The sequence below is a fragment of the Orycteropus afer genome, unplaced genomic scaffold (assembly GCF_000298275.1).
Source record: "Orycteropus afer afer isolate SDZICR_OR568_19922 unplaced genomic scaffold, OryAfe1.0 scaffold00040, whole genome shotgun sequence".
NCBI classification, from domain to species: Eukaryota; Metazoa; Chordata; class Mammalia; order Tubulidentata; family Orycteropodidae; genus Orycteropus; species Orycteropus afer.
Window position 1 is genome coordinate 3360314 of NW_006921627.1, and position 15480 is coordinate 3375793.

Below are 15480 nucleotides of genomic sequence, written 5' to 3' on the forward strand. Positions count from 1 at the left end.
ATATAGAAGTGGACTAAACTCCAACTAGCAGAAGAATTTGCATGAAAATACCAAAAAAGGAGATATACAGAGCTGCGGTCTGGCAGCGATCCTCAACACAGACAGCTTGGATATTGCCAAGTGGTGGTAGGACCTAAGAATTAACCTAAAAATCAGCCCTTTTAGCCAGGGACTGCACTGAGGACTGCTCTGGTGGCTGAGGAATAAAAGGGGAAGCAGCGAAGAGAAAGGCAGGCTGAGCTGTGGACTTTTGCCTGTCCGGAGGGCACAGCCATTTTGAATGTTTACAAGAGGCTTGACCGTTTTGGATATTTAAAGTGACAGCATTCTCCCAGATTCCAGGGACTTAAGAACAAGCTCTGCTTATTGGGAACCACAAAGACATCCCGGACACAGGGACTACTGAAAAGGTGTGGCATTCCTGTTGAGACTCTTACATCTCACACCCTCTTGGTGAATGGAGGTGTGGCCATCCTTCACTCCCACCCACCTTCTAGACTGGCAGGAATTCCATCCCAGTCTGTGTGCTTGGATGGAGACTAAGTGCTCTGCCCCACCCTGTCCAGATTTTTTTTTCTTTTTTTAAGTTTGTTTGTTTTTGTCTTTTTTAAAACTACTACTATTATTATTACTTTTGTCCTTTTTATTATCATTCTTTATTCTTCCCTTCCCAGGTTCTAGTTTTCAATTTTTTTTTCTTTTCCCTGCTCCTAGTTCCATTTTTTTTTTTTTTCCCTTTCTTGTGGGTAACCCCGTTCCTTGTTTTCTTTTTACATTTTTCTCATTTTTTTCTTCATTATTCTCCTTCTCTGCTTTTTTCTCTTATTGCCCTCTCCCCAGATACAGCAATGTTTTTTGTTTTGCTTTGTTTTTGTTTTTTCCTCTTTTCTCTTTTTTGGTTACTGTTCCTGTGTGATTACACGGTGTGTTTTTGTCCATTTGCTTTTACTTTTTTGATGGTTATTCAATTGCTATTTTTGTCTAACTGAGTGGGAGACAGCAACAGTCCCCATACGACACAACTATACCCACATTTCCTGCAGCTTCACTTACTGAGAGTCACTACCTCCTTCTCCACCAACAGGCCTATGATAAAAAAAACCACCAAGAAGAACCTGAATCACCCTTAGCTGCTCTTCACAGTTAAAAGAGATCTAAATACAACAATGTCACAATGTCTCAGAAACAACAGACCATCACAGTCCACACAAAGAAGCAAGATAAAGTGGTAGAAACAAGAGAGCAGGATACAGATCCAGATACACATACCTGGGGAAGAAACAGCATTGGAACTCTCTGATAAGGAATTCAAAAGAATTGTATTTAGGTATCTTCAAAGGATTGAGAGACAGAGCAAAGAATACACAGACAAATCCCTAGAAGAATTTTGGAAGAAAATACAAGAACAAAATGACAAAATAAATGGAAAATTAGAAATGATTCAAAATCTACAGATAGAAATCCAGAAGACTAATACTAAATTGTCAGAAATAGATAACACATTGAAAGGGCAAAGGAGTAGAATTGATGCAATGGAAGACAGAATTAATGAGATTAAAGACAAATACTTGAATGCTTCTTTGGAAAGAGATCAATCAGAAAAAAGATCAAAACAAAATGAAGAAAGCCTAAGGACAATGTGGGATACCATCAAAAGTAATAACCTACATGTCATTGGAATTCCAGAATAGGAAGAGAAAAATAAAACCACTGAGAAAATTGTCTAAGATTTGCTGGAGGAGAACTTCCCTGATGTGATGTAAGATGAGAATATATCCATTCAGGAAATCCAACGAACCCCAAACAGGATAGACCCGAAAAGAAAATCACCTAGGCATATCATCACAAACTCATCAAAACCCAAAACAAAGATAGACTCCTGAAAGCAGCATGGAAAAAACAAAAAGTTACTTACAAAGGACAACAAGTTTCTCAGCAGAAACTATGCAAGTGAGAAGGCAATGGGATGGTATATATAAAACCCTAAAAGAGAAAAATTTTCAACCAAGAATTATAAACCTGGCAAAGTTGTCCCTCAAGTATGATGGTGAAATTAGGAGATTTCCTGACAAGTAGAAACTAAGGAAATTTGTTAAAACCAGACCAACCTTACAAGAGATACTAAAGGGATTCCTTTGAACAGAGAACCAAAAATAGCAGACAAAAACTGACCATTAATACACAAGATGACAACCCAGAAACCACAGCTATGGACATATCCAAAGTAAAATAAGCATACACAGGGAACCAGACACTTCAATTGGCAAATGAGGACAACTACAAACCAAAAAGAGAGAAAATACTATGTAGTTACAGAACTTCTAAATAGTGAGGAAGTCAAGAGAGTTGCAAGATAGAATGGACTATTCCAAACTCGGGGAGAAAATTATAAATCACAGGGTAACATCAAAGAAAAATAATAAACCTTCGCATCATGATAAAAAAGAGGACAAACACAAATATTCAGCAAATACTAAAACAACAGCAACAAAGGAAATGATAATACGATTCATAAACATAATGAGTTCAGCACAGAAAATAGTATGGAACAAAGAAACCAGGGACACCATGAAAAAACACATAACAAAATGACAGCAACCAATTCATACTTGTCGATAATTACACTGAATGTTAATGGATTAAATGCACCACTCATGAGACAGAGTTGCAGATTGGATAAGAAAACAAAACCCATCAATATGCTGTCTACAAGAGTTACACCTTAGAGACAAAGACAAAAATAGACTAAAAATCAAAGGTTTTTCCCAGGCTCTTGATACATCTATCAAGCAAACGGCAACTGTAAAAGAGCAGAGGTGGCAATATTAATTTCTGATCAAAATGACTTTAAGATAAAAACCACCATAGGAGACAAGGAAGGACATTATATAATGATTAAAGAGTCTGAGTCTTTAGAATGTGCTTCCTCCTCATCTTCAAGGTGACATCTTTGCTTTTCAACACTTTAAAGAGGTCTTTTGCAGCAGATTTGCCAAATGTAATATGTTGCTTGATTTCTTGTCTGCTGCTTCCGTGGGCATTATAATAAAGGACTACAAATGACAGGATTACAACCCTCTATTTGGGGCCTAGACAGGGAAGCCGACAGCTAGGACCAAGGAGAGTGACAACAGCTCTGTGGGCCTGTGTCATGTTTACGGTGCATCTGTCACCCTGGATTTGGGGACTCTGAGTCCTGTCATTTGCCTAGGAACAGCCACCCACACACAGAAGCTTCAAAATGGACCTCAAAGGGGCAGCAAAGCCCAGGAAAGCAAAAGCTCCATCCCAGCACCATTGTCTGAGGAACTTGGATCTCAGAGGGTGCAGCACCCTCCTCCCTTCCCAAAGAGCAGGGCCGGCCAAGGGCGGCCCAGACTAGGGCAACCCTCTCTGCCTTCACAGGGCTTTGGCACATCGGTCTTGTGCCTCAGCTCCTGTTTTCCTCCGCTCCCATCTCCTCCTTCCCTGTCTCCTGCCTTCCCACCCAGCCCAAACTCTTTGTCTTCCCTCCCACTCGCCATGTCAGCTGTCTTCCAGTCATTTCTGGTGCCCATGTGGGGAGAAACCTCTGCCTGGCACATGCTCCCTACCTCCTCACCCCTCCACGCCTCCTACTTCTCACAGCCTCAGCTGACATCTTCCCAGGGTTCTCCTGGGGCTTTAGCAGAGCCTTTGCCTTCCTGAGGCCAGGGCAGCCTTGCTTAGGCAGCTGAGCCTTCCCAAAGGGCCCTGACCCACTGAGTAAAATTACAATAGTTACCTGAACCCAAGACCATGCCTCCGTCCTCTGCTTGTGTGAGGCTGGCAGGGGCAGGCTTTTGAGGTGGCATGACTCCACACTCCTTCCCAGGCACCACTGTGTGGCCAAAGGCATTTGTCAAGACTCACAGCTCAGGAAGCCAGGTAAGGAAAGGATGGAAGGAAACTGGAGCCACACAGGCGCCCTGGTGGCACAATGGTTCAGCATTAGGCTGTTAACGAAAAAGTTGGTGGTTTGAACTCACCCAGGCACTCCTTGGGAGAAAGGCCTATAGATCTGCTTCTAGAAAGGATACAGCCTAGGAAATCTGATGAGGCAGGTCTCCTCTGTCACATGGATTGACTGTGAGTCAAAAATGAACTTGATGGCCTCTACCTACACTACCAAGAGACACACACTGTGATTTCTCAGTTGGTCATCATTTAGTCCTCACAACCCTTAAGAGGATGGGTTGTACCATTTTTAGAGAAGGAGAATCTGGGGCTGTCCTTAGGTAAGGAGGCCATGTGACATTTGCTCCTTCTGTACCAAAGTTAGCAGCAGCAGCTTTACACAGGCATAGAAATTAGCCGTGCATGGGGGCTACTGCCAGCCAGCAAGATTGTTAATACATTCTGCATTCTCTGTGCCACCTGCCCCATCAGCTTCCTGCCTGGACCCCAGGATGGTACCTCACAGGGCTTCTCCTCACTACCGGCCTCCCTCCCCAGCTCATTACACATCTGACATTCAGGAGACCCTGGGCCCTTCTAATGCAGCCCCAGAGCTGAGGCAACCAATGGATCAGTGTTTACTTATGATTATCCCCAATGAAAGAGGGCATTGGTGGCCCATGGTAGAGTTCTTGCCTTCCATGGGAGACCGGGGTTTGATTCCCGGCCAGTGCACATCATTGTGCAGCCACAACTTGCCTGACAGTGGAGACTTGCATGATGCTATGATGCTGAATAGGTTTCAGCAGGAGTTTCCAGACTGAGACAGGCTGAAAGAAAGGCCCTGTGTCTACTTCTGAAACTCAGCCATTATGAACCCTATGGATCACAATGATCTGATCCCCAGCTGACCATGGGGACGGTAGAGGATCAGGCAGTTTTGGTTGCATTGCTCCTAGAATCACCATGAGTCGAGGGGCTGACTTGATGGCAGCTAACAACATTCCCAATGAAAGAGGAGCCAGCAAGCAGTTTGATTAGGTCTGAAAGAACCAAGACAGAGGTAAAGCTGTAGGCACAGAAGCCTGGAGCCTCCAGAACCCCTTTATAGTGCTGTGGGTAGACAGAGGCATAGTCTTTGTGACTGTGTTTGCTTGGGTGCTGGGACAAGTTCAGAAAGTGGGACTAGCTGGCATGCCAGTCCACATCCAGTCTGGGAGAACTGAATTGACATGTGATCCAAAGTTGAGGGTTTAAAAACCAAAACCGAACTCACTGCTGTTGAGTCAGATCCGACTCACAGAAACCCCTCCTTGGGTTTCTGAGGCGGTATCTCTACGGAAGTAGATTGCCCAATCTTCCTTCCGAGGAGTGGCTGGTGGGTTTGAATCACCAGCCTTCTGGTTAGCAGTCAAATGACTTAGCCACTTTATTTTATAGGTTCAGAAACTAGATTAGTATACCTGCTCTGGGACACTGATTCACTCTGATCAAGTGCAAATACAACTTCATTAGGAATTGTGTTTTGCTTCTAGGAATAGAGTCCTCACTGGAGTAGTTTAAACACATTAGAAGTTTATTTTCTTGCATAAAAGAAGATTGGATGAAGGCAGTCCAGGCCTGGAATGGCTTCCTGAAGTCACCAGGTATCCTCATCCTTAAGATCACAACATGGCTATAGGACCTCCTGCCTTGTTGTCCACCTTTCAGGCAAAAAGAAGGAAGAGGGCTATAGCAAAACGTGCTCCTCTTAGCAGAGTCATCCTCCTCTAAAGAGATTTCTGGAAGTAACTTTTGCTTACATTGGCCAGTCCTAGCTGCAAAGTCATCTGGGAAATGTAGTCCTCCAGCTGAGCACATGCTAACCAACCAGTTGCTGTTTGAGTAGACTCCAACTCTAATTCATGGTGATCACATGTGTGTTAGAGTAGAACTGTGATCCACAGGGTATTCAGTGACTGAGTTTTCAGAAGTAGATCACCAAGTCTTTCTTCCAGCATGCCTCTAGGTGAACTTGAACCTCCACCCTTTTGGTTAGCAGCCAAGTCCATTAACCGTTTACACCATCCAGGGCCTCTGAGCACATGCTACCATAATTAAGGTCAGGGTTGCCTTACTAAAGAAAGGAAGAATGGATAATCTCTGCCAGTGACATATCCTGGAAAATTAAGTTATTTACAGAGGAGGATACATTTTTCCAGTGTTCAGGATATACTTGTCTTACTCTCAGTGATCTCCCTTCTCAGAATCAGGTGTCTGAATAGGGTTGTTAGTGAATAATCCTAGAATTTGGCCAGGCTTGTGGAAATTTTGGCCAAGCTGATCAAGAGACTGTTCCCACTCTACTGGGCCTTCCTAGGGAGCAGCATACCCACGTCATTCATTCTACCACTCACGCAGCCCTTCAGCAAATATGCCCTGAATCATGAAGGTGAATGAGATGTATGCAGTGCATTGGGGGTGGAAAGAGGGATGTCAGCCCTCTAGGATCTTGCTGTCTGGTAACAGGCAAACAACACACACACACAGTAACTATAGTAGCAGAAAGTGATCCCCAGCCTGAGAGGTATCAGTCAAGCTGAAGGAATCAGGGAGAGCTTCAGGGAATAAGTGCTTTAAGACAGCACCTTAAAGAACAGACAGGATTTGGATGTCTTTGACTTCCCTCTGCTTCTTCTCTGTTCTGCCCATGCCCTCTTCAAAGAAACTTTCCCGGACCTCCAGTCAGAACAAATGGGTCCCCCACTTGTTTATACCTCTATTGAAGGTATCAGTATCAAAGTCCTGTCTGTCTATCCAAACTGGTTTGCAAGCTCTTGGTCAATGGCCATTTCATTCATTTTTGAGTCATACTCACCTAGCGAGTGACTATCTTGCAAATAAAAGGTGCTAACGAAAAACAGATTTGGGTAGTCAGGGTATTCCAAGCAGAGAGATAAAAGAGGCTTTGCCAGTCTGAATGCCCCTTTGTCTCCAATTTTCTTTTTCTTCCCCCTGTTTGCTTTCGTCATTAACTTATTGGTTTCTGAGATTACAATTTTTGTCATACATTTTATAGTGGTTGCATCTTGACATTTTAATTTTATAAGTGAGCACTTTCCAAAGCACACTGTAGAATGTAATTAAATTCCCCTTTGGAGAGTGGTATTTCCTGACTTCATCCCTGATTCCAGAGTTGGGCCCAACTAGAGGCCTGTGGCCCTCTATTTACACATTTTAAATCTGAATATAGCATTATAAACCATGTGGGTATTACTGGGACAACTACTCCAATATGCTATCAACAACCAAAAATCTGTAAAGATTATAGCCTAGAGAACCCAATCGGGCAGTTCTTCTCTATTACATGGGTTGACTAAGAGTCAAAAATGAACTTGATGACATCTACCAACACCACCAAGAGACATGCACTGTGATTTCTCATTTGGTCATCATTTAGTCCTTACAACCTTTAACAGGATGAAGAAGGAGAAACTGGGTCCTTAGATAAAGAGGTCCTTAGGTAATCGAGTCAATTCCCAGTCATAGCAACCTTATTCGCTGTTACCATCTCTTATTTTTTAATTATTTACTATTCTTATAAGTGAGTACTTATAAGAATCCCTTGTTGACCATTCCTTTGATTGCTTCTGGTACCCAGGAGCCCTGCAATGGGCCCCTGTCTGGAATAAATTTCCATTTCCTTAAAAAGTGTTTTGGGGTCCATTCGGCTCCCCAAGGCAGGCTCCCAACAATCACTGGCTTCCTTGAAGTGGATCGCAGCTCCTGCACCAGGGATGCACTTCATTTTATTAGTATTACAACACATTTCATTATTTTAGGCGTTCCATGGAACAGAGTTTTCGTGGAGGGAATTACACAGGGCCAGAGATTCTGCTTGTGTCCACTGGGTTCTGCACTCCCTGGCCCTTCACTCTCTTCCTTACTCTTTGCCTCTCCCTTATTGATCTGGTTCTCTCCTCTGAGCCATGTCCCCTCACCTCCAGCCTAGCCTGCTGCTCAATTGATATGTTCCCTTCACCAAAGGCCTGGAAAGAGGGCACTGGGGCCAGACCCAAGAGCTGGAAAGCATCCCTACAAGGGAACCTGACCTGGCATTGGCTTGGTCTCCCCGCTCCCTTCCCCACAAGCTGTGTTTGAGGATAGTCCAAGAACATTCTGACAGCAATCACCAGGGAGAGCGAGCCATTAGGAGGGCAATGTGGTTGCTGAGAGAGGACAAAGGTCTAGATAAGTCATCATCCATGGAGTTGGAAAGATGGGTGACCAAACCACAGGTCACAATGATTAATAGGATGTAAGGGATGAAGGGAAGTGGGAGGGGAGGAAGGAGAGGGAGGGGAAATTAAAGGCAACTCCAAAGTTCTCAAACCTGTTTGGCTTGCGGGTAAGAATACCAGTGTTTGAGCAAAGTACTGCTTTTGAACCATTTTTTACCTTGACCCAGAGAAAGAAATACATGTTACATCTGACACAGCATACATACACAGACACTCATAGAACATATATAACAATTCAAGTTTCACAAACCCTTAGTTAGCCTTACTGCAAGTGATTCACACTGAATTGTTCAAAGGAATTCTATACCATTAAAAAAAAAAAAAAAAAACTCTGATTGCAACCCTAGATTAATTTCATGTTGTTGTTGTTGTTGTTGTTATATGCTGTGGAGTCGGACACGACTCATAGCGACCCCTCCTTGGGTTTCCAAGGTGGTATCACTACGGAAGCAGATTGCCCAACTATCCTTCCAAGGAGTGGCTGGTGGTGGGTTTGAATCACCAGCCTTCTGGTTAGCAGTCAAGTGCCTTAGGCACTATGCTACCAGAGCTCCCATAGCCAACTGTTTTTGTTAAGTGGTATCGAGTCAATTTTCAACCCATAGTGACCCCATATAACAGAGTAGAACTGCCCCATGCAGTTTTCTAGGCTGGGATCTTTACAGGAGCAGGTCACCATGTCCTTCTCCCATGGAGCCGCTGGGTGGATTAGAAACACCAAACTTTCTGTTAGTTGAGCATTTAACCATTGTGCTACCAGGGCCCCATCACAGCCAATTCAAACTCTAAAACTCACTGCCATCAAGTATTTGGATTTCCGAAGCAATATCACTATGGAAGTAAATTGCCCAGTCTTCCTTCAGAGGAGTGGTTGGTGGGTTTGAACTGCTAGCCTTCTGGTTAGCAGTCAAAGGCCTTAGGCACTATGCCACCAGAGCTCCTCAACTAGTGGGTTACAATTACAGGTTTCAAAGCTCTGAGATAGAGAATAGGGCAGGAGGAGCAGGTTGAAGGAGAGGGGAGTGGCTGGAATGGATTCAGTTTGTATTACGTTGATGGGCATCTACAGGGAAAGGCCCAGCTGGCAACAAAAGTCTGGAGCCAGAATCAAGCCTAGGCTAGACTGGTAGATTTAGAAGACTTCATCCTGCACTCACTCTCCCTCTCTTCTCTCTCTCTCTCTCTCCTCTCTCTCTCTCCTTCACAGACAGGAAGATTTCTGGGGGAGGTGGATGGTGCTGTCATGACCCAACTGCTCAGCATGGGGATGTTCAGCCAGTAAGTGGGATGTGCTTCCCCCAGTCTGAGAAGACACAGACAAGACAAGATCTGATGCTAAATCGTCCAGATGGACCTCGGGATCCTGGCCTCAAAAATCTACAATGAAAGCCCCAAAAAGCTCCAAAAGCAAACTTTCCGGAGTCAAGGACTAGACATGACGTGGAGAGGGGCAGAAAGTCATGTGGGCATCACTGCTGGTGGTGCCTCCTCCCTCAGCTCAGACCTCAGAAGGGGAACCATGCAGCTAAAAGAACAGGCCCTTTGCTATCTGTTCACTTTCCTAAACCACTCAAAGTCCAGAAATGTAATTTGCAGTGTGTGCTCTTTCTGCTCGTCCTTCCCCCAACTTGTGTGCACTTGTAAGTAGTCAGGTGGATGAAAACACGGCTAGCAAGTGTCCTCCGAGGCAGGGGCATGGGGTGGTAATGGGCTTGGACTCATATATTCATCTGGTTTTCAGAGTGACCATGCTTGACTACCAGGCCATGTGTAAGCCCTCGAATCACCACCACAATGCAGCCCAGCCCCTGAGCAATGTGAGTGTCACCCCAGCCCCTCCTCCCTCAAGATGGAAAATCCCCTACCCTATCTACACTCCATCAGCTGCTCCATGGAAGGAAGAGGGCAATCTACTTCCACGAAGATTTAAAGCCTCAGAAACCCAATTAGGGTCACTATAGGTCGGAATCAACTCAATGGCATTGAGTTTGGTGTTTTTGATTTATCCTACATTCATCCTACACTGAGGTCATCACTGTGTCCAAAACCAGCCAGCATTGCCTGCTTCACTGGTCCCTGTTCTCACTCAGCTGCAGAGAGTCTGCCCAAGACCCTACTCTTGACTTTGACCAAAATGTCCTCTCCACATCCTTGCTCCCAGCATTCACCTGCTCCTACTCCCTGTAAAGCTTATCTTTGGGGCTTCAGGGGAATCATTCTGGCAGCTTGTGAAATAATGGGACCTCTGGCAGAGAGAATAAGGCCGTAGTCCCCTTCTTGCTATGCACTTAACTTCACCTCCAACATTGTCACAAAAACCACAGAGGATCCTCAGCAGCTGTGGCCCTAAAAACACCACCAAGCAGCTCATCAAGATGAGGATCTGACCAGTGTTCTTGATGGGCATTGTCTAACCCCCCTATTGTCTAAACTACAATAGGAATTTCCCAGATAACACACCTTTCCTGTGCTTCCTCTGCTAGGCAATGGGTGGGAGGTGGTGGGATCAGGAGGGGCTGTGTGGCTGTCTCTCTTCTCTCTTTTGTGGTGTGAGGAGAAAGCACTTGGGCCTAGGTATTAATGGCATGTCCCTTCTCCCTTCCAGCCAATCCCTGCCTTCCTGACTGCTACCAGATGGCTGCTGAATGAGCTCTTGTTGTGAGTGGGGCTAGGTTGGGGGAGGTTGGTAGACAAAGACGGGGCTGGAAGAAGAGACAAGCAGGTGTGGTTCATGAGGGCACCATCTGAGCCCGAGGCTTGCCTGAGGTCCAGGTCACTACATGTGGTACCAACCCCAGGGAAGGAGGGCAAGGTCCCTGGGTGGACCTGGCCATGGGTGCGTGGTCCCTCCTCCCTCTACTCTGTATCCAGGGGGAACATTCTGCCCACCCAGGAGCCCTCAAGTTGGGAAGAGGGTGTCTTGGAGGAGAAGAGGGATGGACCAAGGCCCTACAGGAGCTCTGGTGCTCCAGCCCCCTTGGGGACTCAGATGGGGAGGGTAAGTAGGTCTCCAAGATTCAGTCCTGTGTCCTATAGGTTCCTCCTGGAATGGAGTGCTTGGGGCACCTGGCATGGGAACAGTGGGGCTGAGGGTGAGTACACGTCCATGGCATTGATATTAAACCCTTATCAGTGTCATCTTCATCAGGTAGTTTGAGACCTTTAAATGCTGGGCTGGGTGACAGGGGGTGTGGGACTCTGGAGCAGTTCCTTGTTCATATCGTATCTTGCCTGGTCTACTCACATCACCTTCCTCTCATGCCTGGCTCCTCTCACCTCTCTGTGTGACACGTCATCCTGGGACATCACTGATCCATGTGACATCATTCATCCCATGTGACATCATCACCCTGTGATATCCTGACCTCGTGTGACATCATGCCCTTCCTGTGCCATGTCCACCCTGTGCTGGGTCTCATGTCCTGAGCAGCCAAAGCTGTTTTTCATCACTGTAAGTAGTATCCACTGAGGAGACTGGGGTAGCAGTGGGAGCTGCAAGGGCTTGGCCTTGGCCTAAGAAGGGATGGGTTCTCTCCATCGTGGGACCCTAACTCAGAGCATCCCAGGCTCCTCTCCCAAATGAAACCACCATTCCTGGGGTGGGGGTCTAGTCCAGATCTCACTCCTCACAAGCACAGCCTCTGCCCCAGTGAAAATTTAAAATGCCTACCATCTCCTAGGGTAAGAACATTTTAGATTCCAAGAGAAAACAGGTAATATGGTCTAGCAGCTGTAACCAAAGGCAAGTGATAGGACACCAGGTCATCCCACAAAGAAGAAAGTGTGGTGTGTGCCTCTAGCCAGGTGTCCAGTGAGTCTTCAGCCATGCCCCGGGTTACAAGGGATCGAAGGTGTAGCCCTTGGTTCTCATCACTAGGAAGGTCTTAGGACAGAATCCCTCCAATGACCTCATCTCAGGGCAGAGTACCCAAAAGACAGCACCCTGGGGAAAAATCCTGACCACTAACCAAAGGAAAATCTTCAGTCTTGACTTCACCCCCAGCACAGTGATGACCATGACATCTTTAAGTGCCAAAGACATGACATCTTTAAGTGCCAAAGACACAGCCACTCCTGAGGTGCCCTGGAGCTCCTGTAGCTTGTTCAGTTCCTCCAGCTTAATAAGCCCTTTTCTTGGGCTCTGGAGTGTACTCTTTGCCTGGGCTGCACTCCCACCCCATTTCTCCACCGATGACCTCTCTCTGGCTTGTTCTTCACACTCTCCCTTTCCCTGCTCTCATCTCAAGCCTGCAGCCTTTGGCCCAGGAGGCATTCTCTGACCCTCAGCTCACGTGGCAAATTCCCTGCCACATTTCCAGACTCCTTTTGGAAATCACACCCCATGGTCTTCACGGGACAGATCTAAGGGGCAGTCCACAGTCACTTGGTGTTTGTGACAGGAACCGGGAACATGTGTCACAAGCTACTTAGAAACAGGCCCCTCATGCCCCTGCATGGGAAAATAGGGCTACCTCACAGAGTAAGGCAGGGTGGGGTGGGGGACCACAGCACCTCTCTCACTCCCTCTCTCTGTCAGCAGTTGTGTCTTGAAGAAGCTTTTAGTTCTTTTGCAAAAGCTGAGAGGATTGCCCTCAATATGTTGTTTAGAATTCTCCTTCTTCAGAGAAGCTACCCCCTGGAGCTTCTTCTCTTTCTGATCAGCAGTCCAGGACCAGCCTGGCCAGTCCTCACTGTCTTCAGAGAAATGGCCTGGCCTTGGAGGCCAAAGACCTTGGATGCTAGTGCTGAGGCCTGCCCTTCCCTGGCCATGTGCCTTGGGGAAGTGTTTTGGTTACTTTGTGCTGCTCTAACAGAAATACCACAGGTGGAATAGCTTTAACAACCCACTGCCGTTGAGTCAGAACTGCCTCATAGCGACCCCTCTGGGTTTCTAAGACAGTACCACTATGGAAGTAGATTGCCCAACCTTCCTTCCAAGGAGCGGCTGGTGGGTTTAAACTGCCAGCTTTCTGGTTAGCAATCAAATGTCTTAGGCACTACATCACCAGAGCTCCCAGCTTGGTAGGAGTTTATTCTGTTACAATTTTGAAGGCTAGAAGTCCAAATTCAAAGTGCCAGGTTATAGGGGCTAGGTGAAAGCCCCTCAACCTTGGGCTTCAGCTCTGCCTCCTGCTCCCAGCCCACTGAAGCTGGAGGCTTTTCTTCACTCAGGCAGCTGCTGGCTGCTGAGGCTGACAAAACCAACGTTGACAAATAAAAAGGCACAGTCCTGATATTACCAAACCACATGGCAGGCCATTGATTCAAGTCCAGAAAAAGTCCCAAGATCATTAAGGCATGGCAGGCGACTAAACAATGACTTAGCTACATGCAGCGTTCAAGCATGCCAAAAAGCTGGAGACTTTCCTCAAAGCTGCTTTTTATATACTGGAAGCAGACCACATCCCTAAAGCAGCTGCTCAGCTGCTCCAATAGATTCCACCATGGAGTTAATTACCAATCTCACCATGGGGAATAACTACATCAGCCGCCCAGCCACTCAATCAGGCCCAGCCAAGTTGACACACAACCATAACTACCACAGAAAGTCACTTTATCATATCATTGTTGTTATTGTCATTATGTTTATTACTGAGATAAACTTAGCACACAAAGTGGCTCAGGCGACAGGGCTAGGCAGGCCCAGCCCTGAGGCTGTGCACAAGGCCAATGTAACTGGCTTGGAAGGAGAGGAGCTAGCCTTGGGTTTTCTACATGTTTGGCCAGAGCTCCTGCTTTCTGATCCAGAGTGGAGCCAGGAAGGCGAGCTGCCCCGAGACCATCTTGACCATGGTCAAGCTGTGGTTCTTCTCTCATTAGGACTTTTCTGCCATAGACTGGCCTCCTCTCTTGGTCTCAAGGTCTGGTGGGAAGTTTCTGGGCCTGGAAGTTAGCTCTCCTACAAAACCCCTGTATGACCTTGAGAAAGTCATGTCACATCTGTGCCTCTACTTCCAGGTCTACAAAATGGGGACAATTCCACCTGCCTCCTTATTCCCCAGATTTGCCATGAGAACAAATGAAAGGCATGGGGAGTGTTTCAAAGAAATAGGGATGTGCCTAAGGCATTGGGACTGCTCACCAGAAGGTTGGCAGTTCAAACCCACCAGCCACTCCACAGAAAAAAGATTGGGCAATCTACTTCTATAAAGATTTACCACCTCAGAAACTCAAAAGTAGGTCACTATGAGTCAGAATCAACTCAATGGCAGTGAGTTTGTTTTTTTGTTTTTTTCCTCTCTATTTAAAATGAAGGAGGTCTGGTGGCTTTAGGCATTTGACTACTAACCAGAAGGCTGGCAGTCCAAACCCACCAGCCACTCCATGGAAGGAAGATTGGGCAATCTACTTCTGTCAAGATTTACCACCTCAGAAACCCAGTGCGGGTCACTTTGAGTCAGATTCAACTCAATGGCAGTGAATTTGGTTTTTGAGTTGCTACTCAAAGTGGTGTTGCTATTTGCAATAATTACTCATGAGCTCTTTCAGCTGAGAGCTGGCCCCAGCAGGAGGAGACACGTGTCCTCCAGAGCAAGTTTGCAGGGACTCTACTTTCCCTTTTGCTGAGTTCAGTTCCCTCCATCTTTTGTCCTTGTCTTAACGGAGTAAAAGGCTTCCACCCACAAGGAGCCTGAAGTGCTGGGAGGGGGGTCTCCTGGGCTTAGGCAGCTGTGGGCACCAGCATCCTCTGCCTACTCTCCGCGGGCCCTGCGTTTCTGCTACTCTACTGCATACCTGCTCTCCAGGAGAAGCTTGGGCCTGGCCCAGGGCTTGTCTAGGAGCTGAATTTGCACAATGGTTTAATTAAAGTCATAGGACGTTAGGCTGCTAACCAGGTCAGTGGTTCAACCCCCCTCCCCCCCCAGCCGTTCCACAGGAGGAAGATGAGGCAGTCTGCTTCTGTAAAGATGTACAACTTCGGAACCCTATGGGGGTTGCTGTGAGTCAGCCAACTCAATGGCAGTGGGTTTGTTTTTTGTTTTGTTTTGAAGTTAAACTCAGAATATGTTACCTTTTGCCTAGTGAAAAAAAAAACATCACTGCCACTGAGTCAATTGTGACTCATAGCAACCTCTCTTTGGGTTTCCAAGGCAGTATCTCTATGGAAGGAGCTCTGGTAGCTTAGTGCGTAAGGCACTTGACTGCTAACCAGAAGGCTGGCAGTTCAAACCCACCAGCCACTCCTCGGAAGGAAGATGGGGCGATCTACTTCCGTAGTGATACTGACTCGGAAACCCAAGGAGGGGTCGCTATGACTCCACTGCACATAACAACAACATCTCTA

General features: G+C 46.4%; 1 protein-coding gene across 1 annotated transcript in view; it reads left to right on the forward strand.

Annotated features, from left to right (window-relative positions):
- Nucleotides 1-15480, forward strand: part of CACNA2D4 (calcium voltage-gated channel auxiliary subunit alpha2delta 4) — a 162810-nt gene that overhangs the window by 142584 nt on the left and 4746 nt on the right. The window contains exons 30-34 of the mRNA XM_007937030.2: nt 9403-9473; nt 9937-10012; nt 10801-10853; nt 11232-11287; nt 11626-11646. Coding sequence (XP_007935221.2) covers nt 9403-9473; nt 9937-10012; nt 10801-10853; nt 11232-11287; nt 11626-11646 — 277 coding nt within the window. The remainder of the gene's footprint in view (nt 1-9402; nt 9474-9936; nt 10013-10800; nt 10854-11231; nt 11288-11625; nt 11647-15480) is intronic.